At 37.2% G+C, this 22,220-nt stretch overlaps 1 protein-coding gene across 9 annotated transcripts in view; it reads left to right on the plus strand.

The window, feature by feature from the left end:
* PAM (peptidylglycine alpha-amidating monooxygenase) overlaps positions 1 to 22,220 on the plus strand; it is a 279,419-nt gene that overhangs the window by 163,570 nt on the left and 93,629 nt on the right. For all 9 annotated transcript variants that reach the window (XM_082375927.1, XM_082375933.1, XM_082375926.1 and 6 more), the window contains 2 exons: positions 2,370 to 2,427; positions 14,410 to 14,497. In XM_082375927.1, coding sequence (XP_082232053.1) covers positions 2,370 to 2,427; positions 14,410 to 14,497 — 146 coding nt within the window. The remainder of the gene's footprint in view (positions 1 to 2,369; positions 2,428 to 14,409; positions 14,498 to 22,220) is intronic.

The raw sequence follows: 22,220 nt of genomic DNA on the forward strand, positions 1-22,220 counted from the left end.
AAGTAACTGCACTAAGATGGGTTCAGAAGCCTATCTGCCTATTACCAGGTTTTGGCCAGAATGAATAGTAAAGCTACTTAATCTTGGTGTGCCTCAGTTTCCTCATCTATAAAATGGGGATAATAATAGTACCTGTGTCATGGGAATGTGTTTTAAGGATTAAAGGATTTAATACATGTAAAGCACTTAGAGCAGTGCTTACACATAGTAAGCTTTCAACAAATGCTAATTTTTACTCTTACTGTCTTTAAAGGAGTTAATAATAGTATCTATGGATACTGTTGGGTCTATATTGGATTGTTTTTGTTATTACATGATACAATACATATATAACATTGAGAACGATGGCTGGCTCATAATAAGAATTCAATAACTGTTGGCTAGAAGTAGTATTAGTAACAGCAGCAGCTATAGTCTGCCACTAAATATCTTTCAGTCCCGAATTACTCATAGCTCAGGATGTTCAACCAAGGGAATCTTGAATTTCTTATTTCTGTTAGAACAGAGTAGGTCTGTTTTATAACGTTAGTAATTCAGAGGTTGGAAAAATATTTATGAGCAATCTTGTACATGATGGTAAGATCTTTAAGCAGTATTTTGCCAATATATTTCCAAACCCAATATATTGGGTTTTGGATACAGAAGTCACATCTCCAGCATTTATGTGGCTTAACCTTCTTGCTGTGCAACCTTCAACATTTCCCAGCCTGTTTCCTCCTTATCAAAATAAGAGTGAATCTAAGTAATTATAAAGCCTTTTAAGAAATGAAACAATTTGTTGCAGTAGAAGAAATGGTACATATAAAAGCAGTAATAAAGACTGAATCATATTTCTATAATTTTTTAAATTTTAAGATACTTCTTTGATGTGTATTTGAATCTCCTTGCTTCCCAGCCAACACAGAAATGAAAAAAGAAGTACAAATTTCACAATTTTTGGTGCTGACCAGTAGGTTTAGAGAAACCCAGATTATCTCTATCCACGTTTGTGGAGTCTCTTGATTCCACCACTGTGCAGTAATAATCCATGAAGTATGAATTATTAAATGAGTTCAGTCTCTATTTGTGTTGGGTATATTATAAATCATAGCACATACTTCACTACATATGGATTTCCATTAAGGAAGTGGAATACGTAGATCAACAGATGCCCATTCTCCTTAATTTGCAATTTTTATCACTAAAAATTCTTGATGTTAGTATATTTGATAGTAGAAAATGGCAATTTAGATAAGAGACTAGTAACTGGAAAAGAAAGAATAACAAGTTAATGTTGATTTCTTCAATGCACTACATAAAAATTTTAAAGTAAGGGAAAACAGGGACTTCCTTGGGGGTCCAGTGGTTAAGACTTCGCTTTCCAGTGTAAGGGGTGTGGGTTCGGTCCATGGTTGGGGAGCTAAGTTCCTACATGCCTCAGGGCTCAGGGCCGAAAAACCAAAATATAAAACAGAAGCAATATTGTAACAAATTCAATAAAGACTTTAAAAAAAAATGGTCCACATCAAAAAAAAATCTTTAAAAAAAATAAAGGGAGAACAACCAAATATAATATATTTTAAAACCAACTTTTATTCATTGTATCTTTTTTAAAATTAATTTATTTTTTTGGCTGCGTTACGTCTTCATTGCTGCGCTTGGGCTTTCTCTAGTCCTGGCGAGCGGGGGCTACCCTTCATTGCAGTGCGCTGGCTTCTCATTGCGGTGGCTTCTCTTGTTGCGGAGCACGGGCTCTAGGTGCTCAGGCTTCAGTAGTTATGGCACACGGGCTCAATAGTTGTGGCTCGCTGGCTCTAGAGCACAGGGTCAGTAGTTGTGGTGCATGGGCTTAGTTGCTCCGTGGCATGTGAGATCTTCCCGGACCAGGGATAGAATCCATGTCCCCTGCATTGGCAGGCGGATTCTTAACCACTGCACCACCAGGGAAGTCCCCATTGTATCTTTTTAATTAATATTTTGGGAAGTTGTAAAGTGATTCAAGAAATTAAATATTTAATTATGCAAATGATAAAGATGATCAAAACTAACTCCTACCATTTTAAAGTCAAATGCATTGAATTGTTTTACTTTATATAGAAGCATTTAAAATGTTGCCTTTTAACTGTGACAGTACTAGAAATATTACTCATGATAATTGGTTTTATAAATAGGATTTGACGTCGTTTAAGAAAGAATCATAGAAAAATGTTTAGGGAACCTAAGTTCTAGGCTTAGCCCTTCCATTAACCTGGCACCCAGCATTTGGCAGACAACTTCACCTCACTGGACCAGTAGTTCTTTTTCAGTCATAGAGCCCATGCTTTTACGAGTTATTTCTTCTTTACTAGCAGCAGTTTAATTCATATTTTGTATCTTTCTTTCTTTAATAGTCTGATACGTACTTCTGCATGTCAATGCATTTGCCAATGGATGAGGAAGCCTTCGTGAGTAAGTATTAATTGGATGGTGTGGAGGGGTGGGCAGTTGAAGGAAGGGCAGCTATTGGAAATCAGTGAAAGGTTCTCTTTGATGGTTATGAGCATATTAATCTTTTACTGTCAGTTTCTAAAAATGCATTTATAATGCCTAATGCAGAAACAAACCAGTGAGCCACTGAGAGACAAGATTACAAACTGTATCTGGAGAGACTTATGAGTAATAGTAGTTAAGGAGTTGCATGCAGATGTCGATGGCTCCCAATGCCATGTGGTCCCATTTGTAGAGTATTGGCTTTCTGTCTGTGGCTGGATGCTTAATTCCGCTCCACTCAACAGAGTCTATATACCTGCTGGTTCATGCTATAAATCGACTGCACTCAGAATCAACATTGGGGAATGTAAGATTTTACCTGTCAGACAAGTAGATGGATAGGAAGGAGTGAAAGTAGGCGTGAATGAGAGAAGGAAAGAAGGGAAAGAGAGAGGGAGGGAGGGAGGACAGAAGGAACCTCAGTCCTGTTGTCTATATTATAGAATAAGAGGGCTCTTAAATGACAGCTCCTTCCCCAGCTGAGCCTTTAAATCAGGTAGAAAATGTGACAAAGCACCATCTGTTTTCATCTAGGTGGTTTTAATTTAAACATCCCTTATGACAGACATTTAACTGTTTAGGGAAGACATGTGATTGGCAAATTATTCATGGATTTGCCCCCGTCCCTTGTTTTTCTGCTTTGAGACGTTGATTTTGGAGAGAAAGTGATGGTAATGAGAGTTGTACTTTGTTCCCTTGAAACTAATCTTCAAGTGGGCTGTCTGAAATGGCTATTATATGAATTGTAAAATGTGTACAGTAGCCTTGGGGCCATCTGAGGATGAACTTTCATGAGGTGTTCCCCACAGGAAAATACATTATAGATCTTCAAATCCAGAACAATGTGCATCTATTTTTTTCACACACTTTTGTGGCAATCGCAACAGAAAATACAACCTGTATCAACACTCTAAACAAAATTTGCTCCATAGTTAACTCCTAAAAATAAGTCAGACCTTGGGAAGTTGAACATTGCCTGAGTGATGTTCCTTTGTGTAACAATTGAACATTACCAGGAAAAAAGTTAGAAAGTATGGTGCTTCCAGATCCTGAACTTTAACTTTAAAGGGAGAAAAATAATGTAAGTTCCTAATTGTCGTGCTTTGAGTAACACCAAAAGTGATTTAGGATATAAATTCATAATTAAAATATTAACAGTAAAGCTTTCCTCAATTTCATGTCAACATATTTGATAGCTTAGGAGAAAATAATGTTTACTAATAAAAAGGAACTGTACCTGAAGTTTTTCTTTACTAATTTTATATTTTCTTTGTCCAAGTTCAGGAGTAGACTTTCTTCCTCCTGTTTTTGAAGAGAAGGCCCCTCTACACACCTGTATAAATATGGTAGTTGTGTTTCAGAGCAGTATTACAGGTCTCACATTAATAGGTTACTGGCTTGTTTCTGGAGGTAGTGGTAGTAAATGATTTCAGAGCTGGTGACTCTAAGGCCTATAAATATATATCCTGGAATGTGTTATTGCTCTCCTAATATAAATGTGTTTACTTTCACATAACTTAAAATTGAAAGTACAAGTCAATATATTCAGTCAAGAAAAATATTCACAGGAAACACATAAAGGGCTATATTACAACCAGGTGTTAAACATTTGTCCATTTTTCTTAGGCAACTCTCATCTAAGATTAAACTGTTTCCAGTTCTAGGATCCTTAAAGGATCTTATAAGAATTATAACTATTTTCAGTATTTCTTCTATACTTTATTGCTGGGAGGATTGCATGAATACTAAACATTTTGTCACCTGTTCAAAACATGATTATTTCACCTTCGGTGTTAGTCCTTTAATATACTACCCCCAGGAGGTTTGTGGTTACTGTTGTTTACATAATTCAGCAACCACAGAAGTTTAGGTGTAGGCAAAATAGAACTGGAAAATTGAAAACCAAAGAGAAGTACCAACAATGATTTATATAAGGGAATAAGTAAGGGAAAATTTGCATGTATAATCTCATTAATTCTTAGGACAGCCCTGTAGGTTGTCCTATTTTATATAGAGAAACAGAGACAGGAACATCTGTGTCTGTGATTTAATCAGGTGCTAGGACAATAGTTTGTCCTATTATAGGAATGCTTGTTCCTATAATCAGCCCACCACCAGCCATCGTTTACTGAGGACTTGCCAGACACTAAGATACTGAAAACTAAGCATATTTAAGCCATTTTAGAGAAAAAGAAACAGAAGGTCAGAGAGGTTAAGAAGCTTTTACTATATATGTGCTCCCTACATGTATGCCATTTAAATCATAACAGATTTAGGTGTGGGGATAGTGATACAGGGGATAAAGGGAAGAAGTTATCAAATGGATAGAAGGAGCTGAAATACAGCAATCACACATCTCTGTCTTCCTCACATTAAAAACAATTATTCTTTCATTCCCTTACCTTCATTCCCTACTGGGAACACTCTGGTCAGTTCTGCCAAAAAGTAAAATAAACCTCAAACCATCTTACGAAATAAAACCCAATACACATGAAGATTTAAACATTTGCAGAAGGCAAAGGGCTTGGATATACAGGTTATATGTTGGGAGGGTGATTATACATAGCTTATCCCAATTCCCAAAGTGAAAGTTTTAGTTGTTGGGTAACCAAGGCTTTTCCATGAATGAAATTTTGGCTTTTTTGTGTGTTGTCTGAAATTCTGGGGCTCAGGGTGCCTTATCATAAGATTAAATATGGTTTAAAATGAAGACTTGTAAACACCTATAAAACTTTGTTCATTTTTTTTAAGACACTTATCATTTTATACCGTCTGTTTTCATTATCTGTGCCCTTAAAATTTTTGAATGCCAGCAGGATATGTGCCACAGGATATGGTAGGGACTCAGTAATTGCTTGCTTATGCATGAGTGGACCCTAAAAAAGTGTTTTGTTTGGCCATTTTATAAGGCAACATATTGAATAGTAGACAATTTACTCTTTTGTCTTAAATTATATTCATTTGAATATAACGGAATAATTGTTTTTTAAGAAAGGCACTTGTTCATAAATTCAGCAAACTTAAAAAAATTTTTTTAATAGATCTTTATTGGAGTATAATTGCTTCACAGTACTGTGTTAGTTTCTGTTGTACAACAAAGTGAATCAGCCATATGTATACATATATCCCCATATCCCCTCCCTCTTGTATCTCCCTCCCACCCTCCCTATCCCACCCCTCTAGGTGGTCACAAAGCACCAAGCTGATCTCCCTGTGCTATGCAGCTGCTTCCCACTAGCTGTTTCACATTTGGTAGTGTGTATATGTCAATGCTACTCTCACTTCGCCCCAGCTTCCCCCCCACCGCCCCGTGTCCTCAAGTCCATTCTCTACATCTACGTCTTTATTCTTGCCCTGCCACTAGGTTCATCAGTACCATTTTTTTCTTTTCTTTTTTTTTTTCTTAGATTCCATATATATGTGTTAGCATACGGTATTTGCTTTTCTCTTTCTGACTTACTTCACTCTGTATGACAGACTCTAGGTCCATCCACCTCACTACAAATAACTCAATTTCGTTTCTTTTTATGGCTGAGTAATATTCCACTGTATATGTGTGCCACATCTTCTTTATCCGTTCATCTGTTGATGGACATTTAGGTTGCTTCCATGGCCTGGCTATTGTAAATAGTTTAGCAAACTTTTAAAATTCTGCCGTGTGCCAGTTATTGGGCTAGGCAGTGGAGATGTAGTATGATACAAATTCAAGGAAATCACAGCCTGGCAGAATTCTAGAAGACAAGAATACAAATGTTACAACATATAAAAAGGACTTTCTTCTTTTGCTTTTCAAATTTCTGAAGAAAATTACAAAAAGACTGCTTATTAGGACTAAAACAACCTCTCTTGGTGGTGGTAAAAGCCAAAATTGCATTTGAGTAATTTATAATTTTTACACTTGTGTGACTAATTATGTAACTCATTTAAATAAATATATTTCTTAATTTTGAGAAGATACCATCACAATTATCATGGAATTTCATGTGCGTATGCCTGTAATATATACATATAAGCCTGTCCAGCATGTTTGATGTGTTTATATGTTAGCATTGAATTATTAAATATGAATTAAAGTAGGTGTTTGAGAAAATACTATAATGAAGATAAGTATAATTTTCATATTCTGAACAAAATTATAGCTTTCCCTAGAGCACTGCTTTTGTTTGTTGTTTTAATAAAGAACCACAGAACTGGAATGGGTGAGGGTATGATAAAATCTACATTTGACCACTGAACTGTGTTGCTGTCTAAAAGGTGTTTTATAGACACTCAGAAGAATTGGCTGTGACAGCAGCCCACTCAGCCAAGAAATTTGACTGTCATCTTCATCCACTTGCTTTCCCTCACATGGATGACCAGTAAATAAATGTGTCTTTTCCTTAGTGAATGATGGCAGGTCTCTATCTATCAAATTGCACTATACAAATCAGATAGAAGCATTGAATTTAGAAATAGATGAAAATTAATCTAATGATTCATTGCTTTTCATTTTCTTGGACTTCTCTGTTGAATGTGAAACAATTCCTACTGCAGAATTGTACAGTTAGACTTGAATATTTCCAAATGTGACCTGTCTTAAACAAAGCACATGTTAAGGTGATGTTGGGATACTTCAAAAACTACAGAAGCAATCTGATTTTGATCATGCTTATGGGTCAGCTACATAGCATGACTGTAAAGACCAAGGTCTGGCAGGGTTCAGTGCTCATTTATCCACATTTTACGGCTTTGACAGCAGTAAATAGAATGGGGTGTGTGTGTGTTTGTGTGTGTGAGTCCCCATCCCAATGCAATCATTCTGTCACCTTTCTGCTTCCAATTAATTGACTGCATATACGTTCCCTTCTCTCTTCACCTAGGATTTTCTCCAACATGAATAATTTAGTCTCTGACTTCCACATGGCCGTTGGGTACCTCCCAGCAACCACACTCGGAGGCTATTCTAGTTTCTTAGTGAAAGCTACTTGGAGAGAGCTGAAATAGCACCAATAAGATACACTGTACTGGAGGTCTCTGATGAGTGGCTAAAACCTCATTTGCTTGGTCATAATCAATAAGGAGAAGCTGTTGCTATACACTCTGTCTCAGCATATTTCTTAAATGTCCTCTATCCTTTGGTCACCCAAATACCCACATTTCCAACATGACAACCCCCCCCCAAGCCCCCAGAGTTTTGTCAGGTAATAAAAAAGAGAAGAGGGGTAGGAACCATTTCATTATATTTTATGAAGCTGAGACAGGAATGTCTTCAATTCAGTGCATCTAGAGGTCATCAAAAAGTAACTGACATGTTGACAAAGCTATTTTAATGCAGTAATGTCAAAATGCCACCCCTCCCCACTCCCCAGAAAATGGCCAATTCCGAAAGCCCGGGGTTGGATCAGGTTTGATGTGTAAAACGTCCTTCAGTGTCTAGGGGTTCTTGGCATTTTGACAGTCATTCTGAAGTATCCATTTCAGCTATTTCAGTGGGGACAGTTTCAGTGGCCAACTCTCAAAAGACCAGTGTGAACTGTTTTAGTCAGAGAAAATTTCATGAGAGAGATGGCAGTGTTTGATCTGGGTCTGGGAAGACGGTCTATTTGGATCTGCAGAAGGAGGAGAATATTCCAGCTGCCAACCATATGAGCACGGAAGGAGCGTACTGGGCACACGCGTGAGCCTGGCCACTTGCTGGCTGCATGGCCATGGGCGGTTGTTACTCAGGCTCCTCTGTTTGAGGGGGAAAGGACCAGACTCATAGGGTTGCTGTGAGCACTAAATGAGCCATGCACAGGGTAAGCCCTCAGTAAACGTTAGTGGTTATGGTTGCTAGGTGAGAAGGGCAGCCAGTGAGAGCCCAGAGTGTATGTTGGAGGTTGTCTTGTTGGAAATGTAGCGGAATCGGAGACTGCTGCGATATTCTGGAAAGGCAAGAGGGGAATGTGGATTTGATTCTGTGGGAAATTAATAGGGGGATATTACAGAGATGATATTACAAAAACAGGGCTTAATGAAGCTTATGCTATTTTATCTTGCATAGTCTGGCTGGTAAAATCTATTTATCGACTGTTTAGTTGGTTCTGACATATACCAGAAAGTTCCATTTTAAAAGGTATTTCATCTAGAAGTTTAATTCTTTTTGTGCTGAAATTCCTTTATTCAGCGGTAAGGATTATTTCACTTGAAATTTGTGTTCAATTTATAGCCTTGCTTGGGTGTCTTATTTCTTGGTTAATTTGGCAACAGCAGCTTAAAGTCCTCATAAACCACGTTAAGGATTCTTTCTGAATTGTATATCATTGTCCAAGCTAGCGAGAGCTAATGACAACTTTTCTATTAAACTTTCTGATTAAAAATGTTCAAGCAGAGGTCTTTATTTTAGTGTAGAATTGCTTTATGGTTTGCAGAAAGCCGGCAGAAGGTAATATAATATGCCATTGCTGTGGGTTTTCAACATGCAGCCAAATGGACTCCGCTGTTGTGAGCTTTACATTTGTCTGAACTTTTCTTGCCCAACTGCAAGATTATGAACATTAAGGTTGATCATAGCCTACACTTAAATTGCAATTTAGAGCATTATCTTCAGTTCCTATGAATGGTTTCTGAAGTATAATCTTTATTTTTTGGAAAGAAATATTTATGGGAGTGATATTAAGATTGGGGAACTGATAATTTTTTAAAAATTATGACAACTCTTTTACATTATTGTTCCTTGAACCTTACACCTCTCTATTTTCTCAATATTGAAAATGGCTTGAAAGCACTAGGATTATTAAAAAACGGACTCTATCACAGACATGAACATACCAGAGGTTCCATTTGTATGCTTGCTTCAGACCTCAGCCCTAAAACGATTTTAGGTGATACAGCTAAAACTGCCTGACGTAATGTACAGTTCCAATGATCTCTTTTAATAAAACAATTCTAAAGGATCAACTAATTTTTGCCTTCAGAAACATTTATAAATTCGTTTTAAAAGAAACCTTGTTTTTACTGTTTACTCTGTACATTTAAAAGAGCTATACAACCTAAATTAATTAAGTTGAGTAAACTCTGATATGCTCACGTAATAGAATATATTCAGCCACTGCCACTGAAAATGTTGACTGTTGTCAGAATCACCTCTGATTCACCTTTGAAATTTTGCAAAGACACACTTGCCTGGAACAACTTTTGGAGATTCAAATAAGATATTGATGGGGGAAGGGGCAGGACTGATCTAGGATTGACCCTGAGCACTTGTATTTTTAACAGACTCCATAGGATAATTCTAATGCACAGCACTAGCTGAAAAGTATCATTGACAAAAAATGTTTAATAACATGTAAAAATATCCACAGTATATGAAATAAGCTGTTTACTGTGTGTAATATGATTCCACTAAGAGGAAAAAAGAAATAAAGTTAACAGTTTTCTCTGATGATATATATAGGTAACAATTCAGGAGTGCCTAAGTTTTGGAGATTCAAACTTGCATTTGCAAGTCAGTTCTTTTTTATTCGATAGGTTAATTATCCATGGTCTGTAGTATTTCTTTACTGCCTTCCTTTGGCTAAAAAGGGTGTTCCTCCCATTTCCAGTGGTATTTTGGGGTTGGTTATATGTGTACATAGATATCTCCTAAATTGCATATTCCTCCACTTGGCTGTGTGAGTTCTTTGAAATATTTCCACATCCTAGGTCTGGCAGATACATCAAAATTTGACATGCAGACCTGGATATCCACTTGGAAGGGAAAAATGGAGAGAAAGCCAAGTGCTAAATGAAATTCTCTCCTAGGTCACATTTTTAGAAAATTTTATGGCCCTGATTGTAGTCTGATGTTAGCTAAAAGAGGCCATAAATCCTGAACAAGCTCATGCAGTTAGAACAAATTTTGCTTAGAACTGCAGAAAATAGACCTAGTTATCTCTCTGCTCAATATGTCAACCACACATGTACTTTCAAGTCTTTCATTTCAGATGACATTATTCTTTGAGAAATCCTCCAACCTATGCACTTGCAGTATTATCACATTTCCTTTAATTAATGTGCTTGAGTCACTATTTCTGGAGTCTTAGTCCTTCAAAAGTATTTGGTTCCCAGGACTCACTCGCACTTACTTGCCTATAAAATTTTCCCTGGTCTTATCCATCAGGCCGTCTGAACTGCTAACACCCATTGAGGCTGAAGAACCATTTCCACTTAAGCAACTGCCATGTTATTATTGAGTTAGAAGAGTCAGTGGCACGTTTAATCTTATCGGATATAGTACACCCTTGCATTCTCGCAAGGCTGTGGTTTTTGCCTGTTTGTCACCATCCCAAGGCTGCCTTTGTTTATTCTGCCTGTCAGAATCGCACACTTAAATGCAGTTGTTTTCATTATTATCCTCTAGCTCCCTTCCCCTTGGATCCTTTATTTCTTTTGGTGTATGATGGGAGAAAAAGAAGGGGGAATTTAAGATGTGATTTTTAAATATTTTTCCATATTATATTTTGTGTAATGTTGAAATCTCTAGCATAGTTATCTGTGTATCCTGTGCTCAGTGGACATTATTCTTATTCCCTAGGGGTGGGGTCTTATTTTGCAAAGGCAGGAATAATAAGTAGGAGTGGTACAAACCCAGGAAATGGACCTGTCAGCCTAATCTTTTCCCAGTTGACCTCTGCCCACTACTGGCAGCAGGCCCTTCAGTGAAATTGTCCAAGTCCTGCTTTATCTTTGCTCTATTTTATGGCATCTACTGTTTGGTTTAGATTTACATTTTGATATGACATTTCTTTTGCTGGACGTGTTTTTCATTTCAACTTGCAATGAATTTTACTTTCAGTTACAATTATATGAATAGTTTGATACTATACTCTTTCTTTAGGAGATGAAAAAGATGGTTAGTTGTTTGTTTTTACTCTATACCAATAATTTACTTGGCATTTAAATTAGATCTTGAGTTTCTGGAGGAATGTATGAGTCAGTGAGAATAAGTTTTTATGAGAGGGAACTTTGAGAGATTCTCTTTTACTACCACTTAAAGATATTGATTTCTTTCTCACTATAGAAACTAAAATTAAACACATGTCTACTAAGAGTTCACTGTGGAACAAATAAGTGGTTCTTAAAATAGTATGTCAGAAGAAGAAAAAAAAAATCAGAAAATGGCTAGAGAAGTTATACTTTGAATAATGTTTGCCCTCTACAAAGGACAATGAGAAGATCCTCTTGCATAAGCAGGAGCCCAAGCAAAACTTTTGGCTTTCCTTCCTAGTGAAAAGCCACAGAGACTGTATGTTGTTGTCTTCATGATCTATTCTTCTCCCAATAGGTCTCTTCTCTGTCCTTACCTGAATCTTTTGCTTAATATTTGACTTTTTAAATTTAATGGTAGCCCACTCCTCTTTCAAAAAGGTTTTTGCTTTGTTTCACAACAGTACACACACTGCATTAATATTAAAAAAAAAAAAAAAGAAAAAAGAACCCAAAACACTGTTCTCCTACACAGACCCTGACAGCTCAGGGCTTTCCCTAAAACTGTCCTGAGCCTTAGCTGTGGTTCCTACTATCACCTTTGGTGCTTTTGTTTACCCTCATGCCTTCAGGGTTCAATTTTTGAGTGATTCCCAAATATGTAATTCTCTGATCTCTTCCTTGAATAAGAGTTACGGAATTCCAATCTTCTGCTGGATCATTACACCTGGATTTTTAGCTGACACCTCGAACTCACATTGTTTTTCATCCAACAGTTTAATTCTTGATAAAATGCATGTGGCCATGTTGATTTATTACCAAAATTCCCAGAATGATTCAATCATGGGAAACCTATTAATATAATCCACCCATAATCAAAGAATCTAAGGGGGATGGGAACCCTATGATCATCTACATAGGTTCTGAAAAAGCAGAGGAGCCAGCCTCTCATTTGACAGCCCCTCATAGACTGGCATAGGGATATATATTTAAAAAAAAAAAGAAAAGAAAGAGTGGGAGGTAGATTTAATCGGACCAAAAAGTTATAGACATCCATAGAATGATAGAAGCCATTTGATAAAAATGAATATAAGGGGCTTCCCTGGTGGTGCAGTGGTTGAGAGTCTGCCTGCCAATGCAGGGGACACGGGTTCGAGCCCTGGTCTGGGAGGATCCCACATGCCACGGAGCAACTAGGCCCGTGAGCCACAACTACTGAGCCTGCGCGTCTGGAGCCTGTGCTCCGCAACAAGAGAGGCCGCGATAGTGAGAGGCCCGCGCGCCGCGATGAAGAGTGGCCCCCGCTCGCCGCAACTAGAGAAAGCCCTCGCACAGAAACGAAGACCCAACACAGCCAAAATAAATAAATAAATAAATTAATTAATTAATTTAAAAAAAAATGAATATAAGATAGCAAATTGCATCACATACCAAAATAAATGTAAAGTGAGTAAAAGACAAAGGCTAGGTACTCCCACCTCTGGGCCTTTTCAATTTGCCTCCTTAGAGGAATGATCCCCTGGGAGGGTTCTGGAAGGCGGGAAAGAAATCCCGCACTCAACTTGAGAGCGAGCCTATGGAGGTAGAATCCCTCTTCCATTTCTTTTGTAACAAATTTAGGCTTGGTAATGATATGATTTTCTATGATTTGGGAACTATTGTAATTTCTAATTGTTTCTTTCCTTCCAGAGTGTCTTCTTCAGTTTCCTAGGCTTACTATATTCTTTGGTAACAGAAAACGAAGCCTCAAGTTATATCAAGTCCATTTTCCAGCTAACCTCTGTTTGTTGGTTTTTTAAATAGCAGTATGAAAATCTCAAGATGTGATTTTTAGGCTTTAAATTCTTATTTTCAGTGCAGTAAATGAAAGGCTTTTTATTTTCCATGAAAGTTGGGAGTCAAGATGGCTCACAGTAGGCACCTTGTGTTTTCTGATCAGCCACACTATGCAAGCCATGGTGCTATAGTTTGATGTAGAACATCTTCTATTTTATAAATACATATGTCTCAGATACATATTTCAGCAATAAAAGGTGTTTTATTAATTTTATCAAATAGACAAAAAGAGCTAAAAATGCAGTTTTGCACACACCCAAGACTCAAGATCATTTTAGACTATTTAACATTTTTCTGTGTAAAGGTGACTTGAAAACTGCCCGGTCGGGCAGCATTTTGAATGTGGACAAAAGGGGATGAGCCACACCCAAACCAGGAAAGAAAGCTCATGCTCGGTATTGATCACACTAAATGATATAACTTATCCCTGATTTTTCTTTGTTCAACCTCTGAACTGACTTTTGTTTATTTTAATGTCTTTCAACCACTATTATTAGGACAAAAAGAGAAATGACAACGTGTAAGTTTCAGTTTCCCTTTAACAAGTGCACAGTACTCACCCAGGACATTTTTCTCCTTGTGTGTTTTTGTAAAGATACATTTTCCACTTTTCTTTTCTTTTCTAGTAACTTGTTTCTCCATATCACAATCCAGTGGCTGCTGTTATTTTAAGATGGTAATAAATTTGTGTTCTGAATCCTTTTGCTTATGTTCTGACCACTCACTGTGGCTTCTGTTTCAGTGCAGTGTTGTGCAGTATTGTATGGTGCTCAGAACTCTACCGAATTCTGGAAGGAAATATATTGTGAATACGTAGCCTGGAGCTTTCATGTTATACCCACACAATGCTCTCATCACTTTAATAGGGGGCTTTCATTAATGTGTGTGTATATCTGTAGTTTCAGCCTATTATTTTCTCTTCTGTTATATAATAGTTTATTATCCTACTAAATTAAATTATCAAATCATGTTCATCTTAAGGAATAAGATAATTTATACAACCAGAGCATTCTGTCATAAGAGCATCAAAATATCTTTGTTATACAGCTACTTGAAATGTTGAATGCTGGGGTCTCTTGTGACACTTGTGCACAGAAGTATAACTTGTATTGACGATCATGTATCATTTTCTCTTAACAGTTGACTTCAAACCCCGTGCCAGCATGGATACTGTCCATCATATGCTACTTTTTGGATGCAATATGCCAGCGTCCACCGAAAATTACTGGTAAGGGATGGGTTCATAGTACAAAGGGGTGAGAAAATGTGTTTTTTATAAGTACAAAGTGCATCTCTGCAGGTATTTTACAACTGATTAATAAATAGGCAGAACATTTCTTTTTTAGAAAACAATATTGTTCTTTTGCATCACATAGTTATCATGGGTTGATTATCACAGTTATTTAGTCTGCTATGGAACACAACCATCAGTCTTTGTCACTGACTTTATAAATATACGTCTGTTGTCATAGATAGTGTGTCAAGGTGGAGACAGCTTGTGAAGAAAGATTGAAATTGAGATAATGGATACTCTGATGTTTATTTCTTTAAGTTCATGATTCAACCCAAAGAGCACCACAGATCTGTTCACTGAGTACTCTTTTATCCCGGACATTGTGCTAGGTGATCTGTATACCCCATTTAAAATGAAAATTAAAATTTAGCCTAACGTCTTTGCAAAGATGGTATTATTGTCCCCACTTTACAGGCAAGGAGTCTGAAGCTCAAAGATTCAGTGACTTGCTCAAGGTAACAAGCTGGTTGATGTCACACCAGGATTGAACCCTGGGTTGTTTGATTCCAAATCTAAAGTTATTTCTCTTTTACCACAGTGCCTCCCATTTATTCAAGTAACAGTTGCAGTTTTAGAATTTAATCACTGCAGTGAATCTTAATATCATGTCTTGAACCATCAATAAACATCTATTAAATGCCTGTTATATGCCAGAACTGCAGCAGGTGCTGTGGGATGTTCTAGGATAGATAATTTTCTACCCCCCAGAAGCTTACAGCATAATTATGGCTTGAGATCTTCCCTTTCATTTTATTCTTTGGTAGTTCGTGAAGATCAGTGATCTTTGAAAACAGCCATATGTTTTAAGCCTCATCTTTTGCACCTATAGGCAGAATCACTGTTACATATTTAACAATCCAGAATGACTGGTGTGTCCTGCTTTGCACTGGAAAGGGATCTGTTCTGTGGTCCTGCCCCTGCATAATCATGTAGACTGATAGACCTTTCTCTGTGCATCCTAATATTCATCAGGCTGATTCGAGGCATGCAGCGACTGCTTTCTAGTCATTTTTATAATAAACAATTGTAATATGTATTTGGAAGTGTTAAAAGCACAGGGCAATTAGTGGAAATCTCCATGGACCAAGTACCATCAAAGCATTTGTTAATAGGCTTAAGTTATTTGATGAAAGGGGCGTATCATATGGGAACCCAGCTCACATGACTGGGTTTATATAAAACTGGAGTCAGCAAATCACAGTTAATACCCTTTGATATCAACATTCCTGTTTTTGCTCTTCAGTAAATTTTTGTAAATAAAATCCTGGCATTAAAAGATTATTCTGTGACAGCCTTTTCTGAATCTTATTCAGCAAATCACACGTTTTGGTCTTTATGTTTTAAAAATATTTCTTGTGAAATTAGCAATATTTACCTTTGAACTAGAATTAGTGAAAACGGCTAGAGGGAATGTAAGCTTTTAAAACCTGCTTTAGCAGATTCTCTTGGTTCAAGAGAATGAGTGAAAAAATAAAACATCACTTAAATGTTATTATGGCCCTAATTGTTAAGAAAAATTATATAAAATGAACTAAGCGTAGTTCACCGTTCTCATGTTAAGGGAATATCAGAGCAAACACATTATGTTGCCTCCTTTAAAATATTAATATTCTTAAATATACTATTTTGAAATTAAGTTTGTAAAATATATTTCCAAAAGACTTCCAGGTTGGGGAAAGAGAGAATTCAAAGAGAAACGTGAGAGTGAAAACAGCAATTTTGAGTAAAGTAATTGCTGCACGTAATTTTTTTGCTAAAATTACTACTTGAAAGACAGCATTATAGAGTGAACGTGTAGCTAACTGTCTAGATTCCATGGGTAAATTATTTATCCCATGTGGGCTGGCCTTGATTTTTTCATTTTAGCAAGGGACTAACACTAGATCATTTATAGAACTCTTCTGTGCTCTAAAATTCCATAATTCTATGAATATAAATTGCATACAAATGCTGAGTCAGATTGGAAAGACATCTTTATTAGGAGTTGGAGACATGAGTAAGTTGCACTTGTTAATAACTCACCTCAAGCAGACAGGCCACTGTGTTTTGCCATTGAGTTGCATCACTGAATAATTAGAATTCTTAATGACATTATACCCATGTCATTTTGTTTATTTTTTAAATTATTTTATTTATTTTCTTTATTTTTTTTCTGGCTGCGTCAGGTCTTAGTTGTGGTACGTGGGATCTTTGTTGAGGCATGCAGGATCTTTCGTTGTGGTGCGGGCTCTTCATTGTGGCGTGTTGGCTTCTCTCTAGTTGTGGCACGTGGATTTTCTCTCTCTAGTTGTGACGTGTGGGTTCCAGGGTGCGTGGGCTCCGTAGTTTGCAGCACACGGGCTCTCTCGTTGAGGGGTGAGAGCTCAGTAGTTGTAGCGCAGGGCTTAATTGCCCTGCGGCATGTGGGATCTTAGTTCCCCGACCAGGGATCAAAACCACGTCCCCTGCGTTGGAAGGTGGGTTCTTTACCGCTGGACCACCAGGGAAGTCCCTATACCCATGTCATTTCAAATGGATTTTTAAAATCTGCCTTGCAGCACATATTCCCTGTTAATCTATAGAGTAGTTATAATCGACTTTATAACCGTACACCAAGGACAATAAGCTTTTGAGCTTTTAACCAGCTCAAAGTGTTCATCTAACATTTAAAAGTAGGGTCTTTTCACTACATATATAGGATCTGTTCAATATGCAAACTAGTAAATGTACATTAAGTAAAACTGTTCCAGTGACCTGGCTTTAACAATCCAGCCTTATTCTCCATTTAAAAATGGGATAGGCTTTTTATCCCCCAATATTTGGCAAAATCCATGCCTCTTTAAAGCATTAGAGCTCACAGCATATTTCATGGGCTGAACTTTTCAGTTGCTTCACAGAAGCATCCTCTACTCCCTGCCCCCGATGCCACTCAGGCTCAGCCCTGGGGACAGTCAGCGGATGTTTTTCAACTGCTTAGCCTCTTATCCTCCCACCTGAATTATAACACTAATAACAAAAATCTATCAGTGTCAAAAGCCTTGCAGTATTTTTCTGCATTGAGTCATGGACTTTATCACACTCATTCTGTAGTTGCAAATCTATTCTTCAGTTGCTCCAAGATATAGACAGTACTTAAATGAAGATTCCCAGACTTTCACATATATTTTTGGTTATGATACCAGTAGTGGCTTTTGATGTGTAAGAATATCAAGAAATCATTCATACCCTAAGGAAATCATTTTGAGAATACAAAGCTGTTTTAGTGAAAGAAGATAAAGCAAAGAGGATATTTTAACACCATGATGCGAATAAAAATTCACATTTTAAGGCAAGACAAGAAAAATTTAAACATAAATTTTTTCTCTGCCCTTTGGCCTCCTCCCTCCCCTCTAGTGTGCATTGTGCATCTGCATTATGTGTTAATCATACCTCCCCAATGACAGAAATATCTGGTCAAATCATAAAGATCAATTTTTCTTCTTCTGGCAACAGCCGTGTACTTCTTTAGAAGATAACATTCCTTCCTCAATCCTATCAGGGCTCACGATGACCCACCACTCACCTTGTACGTGCAGACATCTTTGGTAAACCTTATGTACAGTGGCAATTATCATTTTCCTTAACGATAGAAATTGGTGCAGAACTGACTGGTCAGACAATCTGGGAGATGCTGGGCTACACCTAGTGTAAGTCCTTAGCTTAAATACTCACCTATGACCTTATTCATGTCACTAGCAATATTATTTGTATTCTGCCTATTTTACAAGATAATTGTTTCTTATGCTACCAAATATATGACTGAGCCTCAGATAAAATTAATGATGATTAGGCGACTTGAAACCATTGACCAAATATATAGTCCTATAAGATCAATGATTGTAATAGTGTAACTCCAGATATGGGAAAAAGCAACAAGAGGAAACCATATCCTGAACCATAACAGCTTAGTAAGACAGATGGTCCAGAGGCTTTTGGCCACTGTTAACAGGACCCAGTCCAGTAATAGCACATTGAGTGGCCTATCAACAAAATATTTGCCTGGTCTGGGAATGAGCATCCCTAGCAACATGGGACAAATTGGTCACGAAATGCCTCCCAAACTTTGGTCAAAATTAAGACTGAAAGAGAAGGAATTGTAAGATAGAAAATGTTGCCCACCATCCAGTTCTACAAGAGTCAAGCCATTAGCCACTGCAGTTGCTGACCTACAGTACACCCTGAAAGGAATTCAGGGTGAAGGTCACGATGAAGCACTTTGTGCTCTGGGAAAACTGGCAAAACTGGCTCTCAGATAGACATTTTCAGGAGAAAATTTTATGAGCTCAGTTTCTTGCATCTTCCCATAGTTAGAAAAGCATTAAAACCATTAACTAAGATGTCTGTTCCTTGTGACTAACAGCAACCTTCTACTGAGATGTGTGCTTGATTGCACATACTCCCTGCACCAAAATCACATATATACCGACCTTTTCCAAACAGTTCTCAGAGCTCTCTGAGAGACTGTCTCCCAGCTTATAAACCTCAGTTTGGCTCGAATAAAATTTTCCATTTCTTTCTTAGATTCACTATTGATTAATTTTTTGTTGTTGACAACCAAAGCGTCAAGCTCAGATTTCCTCTCTTTTCTGTTTGTTAGCTAAGATTTCCCCGTTTTCACTTTAGTTTTCTGTTTTCATTGCCAGCAAGTTGGCAAATAGGTGTGTGTCTGTAATAAACATTTTTTTCCCCTGAAATTATGAAGTTATAATTCATCCCCTGTCTTCAGGCAGCACTTTTACTATGACGGCAAAGAGCTATTCTGATGATGCTTCACTGTGGTGCTGCCCTCCTTTGCTCTTTGTAATTGCCTCTTTCTACTGTTCATTAAAATATACTTACAGTTATATTAAGTTCACATGAAAATAGTAGACACAGCGTGAAGCAGTTTTCATTATTTAGTCATTTTAATTTTAAAGTTTTTTTTTTTCTTCCACATATTCCATCCAGTCTTTTGTGTCTCGTTCCAAATTAGCAGCTCACACTGGTAATGTGTCTAGTTAATTATATGCATGTGCATTTAAATTGCATACATTGATGTGAACCTTTTAATATACCGTGGGGTGGTCCCTTTCTAGTTAGAGTGGGCCTGGTGCTCAATTCCAAATTAACAGACCTCTCGAGGATGCGAATAAGGACCAGCTGATGGAAAAGCAGCAGCTCTGCTGGCCCATGTCAGGAAGGCAGCAGTACCTGTCAGATTAAGCCTCATCCCTTCTTTCCCAGGCTTTTAAAGGAGGAGACAATTACTGCATCTAGGCACCAAGGGAAAGTAATAGCACCAGGATTGGAGCAAGCATAGCAATAGCACGATTTGTTGGACTCCATTTGTGCTTGCAGACTTAAGTCAAGGTATAGCAGTTCTAAGTTCCCCCAGATTTGTTGGCTGAATATGAGCCATAACTGAGCAGATGCTCTTTGTGGCTTTTTGGAGTCAGTAGGGAAATGAGGTGCTGAAAACTAGGTAATTTAGATATTAAAAAATTTATTCCTGCTCTCCATGAAAATACGGTAAGTTTTAGGAGACCTTGGAAATTGAAATATCCATTTATCTATTCAACGAATACCTTTCTTTATTCTTACTGTAACAAACATTTTTTTTAAAATAATGAGTGGTTAGCTACTCAGAGTTTCAAGCTTTGAAAATCATAGTTTTGTTTATACACATTGTTTTGGCATTTGGAGTAATTCTGGAGCACTTCCTCTTTGTGATGTGAGGTTGTATAGTCTTATACACTTTCTATTCTGCTGAGCACAGGGCTTAGGGCTTAAGGCAACTTATGACTGCAAGCCCCAAGATTGTGTGTTTACAATACTGGGTGATTAAATTGAATGGGCTTCTTCTGTATTACGTCTTGTACTTTGACGAAATCTATGCAGAGCTAAAATTATTGTTTTCAGTCTTATTAATTAATATTTGATTTGGGAACTATTTCTAATGATGCTTATGACCAGCTACTGTTTACAAATCTAAGGGGGCTTCTACAGGTTGTTGAATCTTTTTGAAAAGAAGAATCCCAGCTGGTTAAATGAGGCTGTTTCCAGCTGTTCTAACTTGGAATCATTCTCAAGCTAAAGCAGTAGTGCTTTACCATCCTATGAAGCTTTAGCTAAGATCCCTTTCAACTGCTTCTATTTATTAACCACCTGCTGTGTCTTTTTAAATGCCACTGTCTTCACAGGGTTACAGATGCTGATGAGGGGAAAGAGAAAAGTAGCTAAAACATATAAATATATATAAATATAAATATATATATATAAAGAGAGAGAGAGGCCTGTATGTGAGACACCCTGCTTGGTTACTCATTTAAATGACTTTTTTTTTTTTAGGGTGATGTTACTTTCCAGAAAAGTCTACAGCTTTGTTGCCTGCCTTATGATGATAATGATTCTTTGGTTGAGAATGGTATTTGCATACACTGCCTTTACGCACCCTCTCCACATCCTAGCTACCTGTCATCCATACACTATACAGCAAGATTCACAGCATGTCTTCTGCAGTCCCCTCTGTTTCTTCTGCCGTAATGAAACTTCTAAAGTTTAACATACATAACATCCTTGTCAGTATAAATAAAAGTAACACAGTCTCCAAAATCTGTGATATCCCTTGTTCTAAGCACTATAAAATGTGTCTTTGAGTGTAGCAGCAAAGTTTAGACATGAATTACTGCTAGGCTAAAGTTAATTGCATCCATTTCCTTTTTCTCCTTTAATATTGTAATAGATTCATATTATTATATTGCATATCTGAGTGGTATAAAGAATCTTCATTCAAACATAGTTGGCATCTTGCTCTAACTTCTGGTCGCCAATGATCATATTCCTTCTAAGTTTCCATTCTAAGTTTTAGGTGCCTGTAATAGAGATGTTGATAGGAGTTCCTTAGCAACTGACCAATTCTTAGTGGACTAGTGTCAACTTTAATAAAATAGAATGGCATGGTTGTAACCATTTTGAGAGTTTAAACAGAAACCAGCATTACATAATTTTGAACATTATTATTTTCTCACAAGACGAGTATTTATGTTAAATAGGATGGCAGTGTTATAGCACAGTGCTATAACATTTAATGTAGAGCCAGAACTTTGAAATCAGAGCATCTTGGGTTCAAATCTCAGTTCTACTACTTGATAGTTGTAATAAACATTGGTCAAATTATTTAATCTGTATTGGTCTGTTTCCTCATCTATAAAATGGGACTACTAATCTCGCCTGATTTGACCATCACAAAGAGTAAGTGAGGGGATGTCAGTAATACGGTTGGTGCAGTGCCTGGCACGCAGAGGTACTTAATAAATGGTAACTATTCTCTTTATTCGTTTATTAATAAAGTATTTATTAACCATCCACTACGTACCAAGGGCATTCTTAGGCATTGAGAATTTGGTGTGAACAAAACAGATATACCATCTGCTGTTGTAGACTTTAGAGCCTCTCTAATCTGTTGGTGGAGAGGGGTAGGGTGGGGAGTGAGAATGATGCCGCAATATTGTGGTGCTATTTTTCCGGCTGGTGCCTTTTAATCACCTCTCCTATTTAGCTTTCCGATTAAGTATCCTTCTAATTACTATGTTAATGCATACACATTGCATTGAAATTCACATAGGGTTTGTCTGAATTGGGAAATGTGTTCTATGGGTTT

The sequence above is a fragment of the Balaenoptera borealis genome (genome assembly GCF_965194805.1).
Source record: "Balaenoptera borealis genome assembly, chromosome: 2".
NCBI lineage: Eukaryota > Metazoa > Chordata > Mammalia > Artiodactyla > Balaenopteridae > Balaenoptera > Balaenoptera borealis.